This window comes from Bos javanicus, chromosome X, assembly GCF_032452875.1.
Source record: "Bos javanicus breed banteng chromosome X, ARS-OSU_banteng_1.0, whole genome shotgun sequence".
NCBI lineage: Eukaryota > Metazoa > Chordata > Mammalia > Artiodactyla > Bovidae > Bos > Bos javanicus.
In genome coordinates, this window is record NC_083897.1 from 108,620,554 (window position 1) to 108,623,905 (window position 3,352).

The window sequence follows — 3,352 nt, forward strand, 5'->3', positions numbered from 1 at the left end:
TAAAGCCCAGGCGCTCACCCTGCACTAACGGTCACCATTTCCTGTCCATCCCAGAGCCCGCACCCAGCCACCTGCCCCGGGGCCCAGAGCCCGCCTCTGGCCGCCGTCATGGGTCATCGTGAGAAGGCTTCGAGGAGGCGGCCAGCACCTCCTCACCCGCTGCTGCCCACCCCGCTGCTGCCCCCGCCGCACCTCCCTCATCCGAGACGCCTTCCGGATGGTCTTGCCACTGCCCGCCATGTTGCCCGCAGCGGCCTGGCAGGGGCGCTACCACTACCGCCCCGAGTACGAGGCCTCAGTCAACAGCCGCGCCGCCCTGGAGCTCCACGCCTCCTTCCAGTGCCTGGCCAGGGTCTGCTCCCTGCACCACCACCACGACATGGCCCTGGAGCACTTCTCCCGTGTCTTCCTGCTCCGCTCCCAGGAGCACAGCGAGACGGCCGAGAGCATGATGCTCCTGCAGAACCAGCGTGGGGGCCGCGTCTCCTTCCTGGACACCAGGATGCCCGAGACCCAAGAGCGGGAGAGCGGCCTCCAAGCCACGCAGGACGCCCTGCACCTGGAGAAGAGAGTCAGCCAGAGCCTGCTCGACCTGTACCACCTGGCCACCGAGAGCAGCGACGCCCACCTGTGCCACTTCCTGGAGACGTGCCACTTGGACCAGCAGCTCGAGTTCATCAAGGAGCTGGCAGACCATCTCACCAACATGTGCAAGATGGGGGCGCCGGAAGGCGGTCTGGCAGAGTACGCTTTTGACAAGCTCACCCTGGACACCAGTGACAAGGAGGAACGAGCCTGGACTGGACTTTCCCCCGAGTCCCGGGTGACTGCCCAAGGTCACCCTGCCTGCCATGCAGACCACAGTGTTGCCCTTGCAGAAAAAGTTCACCTAAGTTTTTTTTTTTTTTTTTCTTGCAGTTTTACCAGTTCTTCACATAAAGTTATTTGGTTCCTCAATAAATAAAGGTCTCTGTTTGATTTTTGTGTGCAGCTCTCTCATCTTTTAAACTTTAAAACAGATATCCAGGAATCTTTCTCGGCTACCCAGGTCTGGTCCATATATAGCTCAGGATCTCTGCAGAGGGATGGAGAAGGGGTTCCTGAGATCCTGGAAAACACAGGACCCCCATGAACAAAGTAGGTGGACAGGGTGGGGTGGGCCGTCTGAGACCCTAGTCTATGTGGGTACATAGTAAAATGATATACATATACATATATATATATATATATATATATATAAACTAGTACAGCATTCAAAATACTGGTTGTCTTTTAGGGAGAAGTGAAGAATGAGATTGGACAGGGAGTAAAATAAAGGAGTCTTCAACCTTACCTGAAAACTTTTAGCTCAATAGATAATGCAAATGTTAAAGTTTGTTGCTTCTGAGTAGCACCTTGGGTCCTAAACAGCTATGGCAGGGTCTGTCATATCATTGGACAACAATGATACTGGTAACTAAGCCATAGGCTGACTTTCCTATAGACACGGGAGTGACATCCTAGCTCACCATGCCAGTCATGCATATTGCCCTTAAAAAACATCCATCATATATGTTGTTATTCTGTCTGTAAGTCATGTCCAGCTTTGTTAACTCCACAGACTGCAGCACGCCAGGCTTCCTTATCCTTCACCATCTCCCAGAGTTTGCTCAACTTCATGTCCATTGAGTTGGTGATGCTAACAATCTCATCCTCTGTCATCCCCTTCTCCTCCTGTCTTCAATCTTTCCCAGCATCAGAGTCGTTTCTAATGAGTTGGCTCTCTGAATCAGGTGGCTAAATTATTGGAGCTTCAGCTTCAGTCCTTCCATTGAATATTCAGTGTTGATTGCCTTTAGGATTGACTGGTTTGATCGTCTTGCAGTCCAAGGGACTGTCAAGAGTCTTCTCCAGCACCACAGTTCGAAAGCATAAATTCTTTGGCACTCAGCAATTTTTATGGTGCAACTCTCTCTCTCTTTCTCACACACACACACACACACACACACACACATACACACACACACATTTTTCCCCCTTCCATTGTACCCTTTCTTCCATTAAAGTAATCATATCAGAAAACTCAAACTACCTCAGGAGAAGGGCTGAAAAATATGTGGTCAAGGTTAAGGTCAAATTTTTGTTTCTGAATAAAAAATAAAATAAGACTCCCCAAATGTTAAGCCAGTGATTTCAGCTCCTTTAAAGAAAGTAGGTGAGTGAGGGTGAGTTGAGGCTGGGAGACAAGTTAGGAGACATGGTAGCAGGGCAGAGAGACAGTGGTGGCTGGAAATAGAGTGGTCACTGAGGAAGAGACCTTTGCACGTTCCGGATGGATTTTGGACAAGGAGACAAGATTTGCTTATGGGATAGAGGAGAAAAATGGGAAATGGTGGGAAATAATCTCCATTCCAGTTTTTTCACTTAATCACCTGGGTTGAAGTGTTGCTATTAATTAATCTGGGGACATTCGCGGGGAGATGAAAAGGATGTGGAAAGGCATGTCATGTAAGTCTCAGACGCCTATTAGATGTGCAAGTGGAAATACCAAGCAGGCAGCCAGAAAACTGAAACTGAAGCTCATGTGGAAGTCAAGCACTGCTCTGAGGGGCATTTCTGGGGCTAGATCTTGGTGTGCCCTCCCACCTCTTGATTTTAAGGAAGCTTACAGCAAATTTAATCAAAGAAATCAGAATATACAGAAACAAATGAAAACAGAAAAGAACAAATAATGGTTTAGCCATTAAAACACCTTCAGTTTCTTCTCAAGGGCTTTATATAATATTCTGAAATATGTCCTTGACTTGTCTTGCAGTTACTAAAACCCCACCATGTAGAAAAAGTTAACTACATGCTGGCCACAAGAATGTATAACCCAGACCTGCTGAAACCAGAAGGCTCATGACTGAGATTCCTGAAAACATCACCCTGTTACCTCGCCGTCAATGGATCAGAGAATTGAGCACAAGGTGATCATGCACCCTGAGACCCTTTGCCTCACACTGTTGTTAAAAACCTTCTGGTGAAAGCAGCTGGAGAGCTGGGGTCTTCTCAGCATGAGCTGCTGGTTCTCTTTGCCTGGCCTGCAACAAAGGTTTTACTCTCCCTTATGCAACCTGTGCCAGTAGATTGGTTTCACTGTGTTTTGGGGGAGTCAACCCCAGGGTGGTTGAGTAACAAGGTGAGATAACAGTACTGAAAATAAACATAGGGGAGCCAACATCTTCTTGAGAGTGCTGGACTCACAGGACTGGATAAACTAACTACTGGACAAGAAGATAAGCAGAGTCCTGGAAGATTAAGTGACAGATCACAAAGGTCAGGCCACCTAGGCTTTCTAGTTAGATATCTTTGGTACTGAAGTAGTTTATAT

The 3,352-nt window shown here is 48.2% G+C and overlaps 1 protein-coding gene across 1 annotated transcript; it reads left to right on the forward strand.

Annotated features, from left to right (window-relative positions):
- Window positions 1-238: 238 nt before the first annotated feature.
- On the forward strand, window positions 239-939 carry LOC133242650 (ferritin heavy chain-like). The gene is made up of 2 exons (XM_061408813.1): window positions 239-823; window positions 919-939. Exons 1-2 carry the CDS (start codon window positions 239-241, stop codon window positions 937-939), a joined length of 606 nt encoding a protein of 201 aa, XP_061264797.1.
- The last annotated feature ends 2,413 nt before the right edge of the window (window positions 940-3,352 follow it).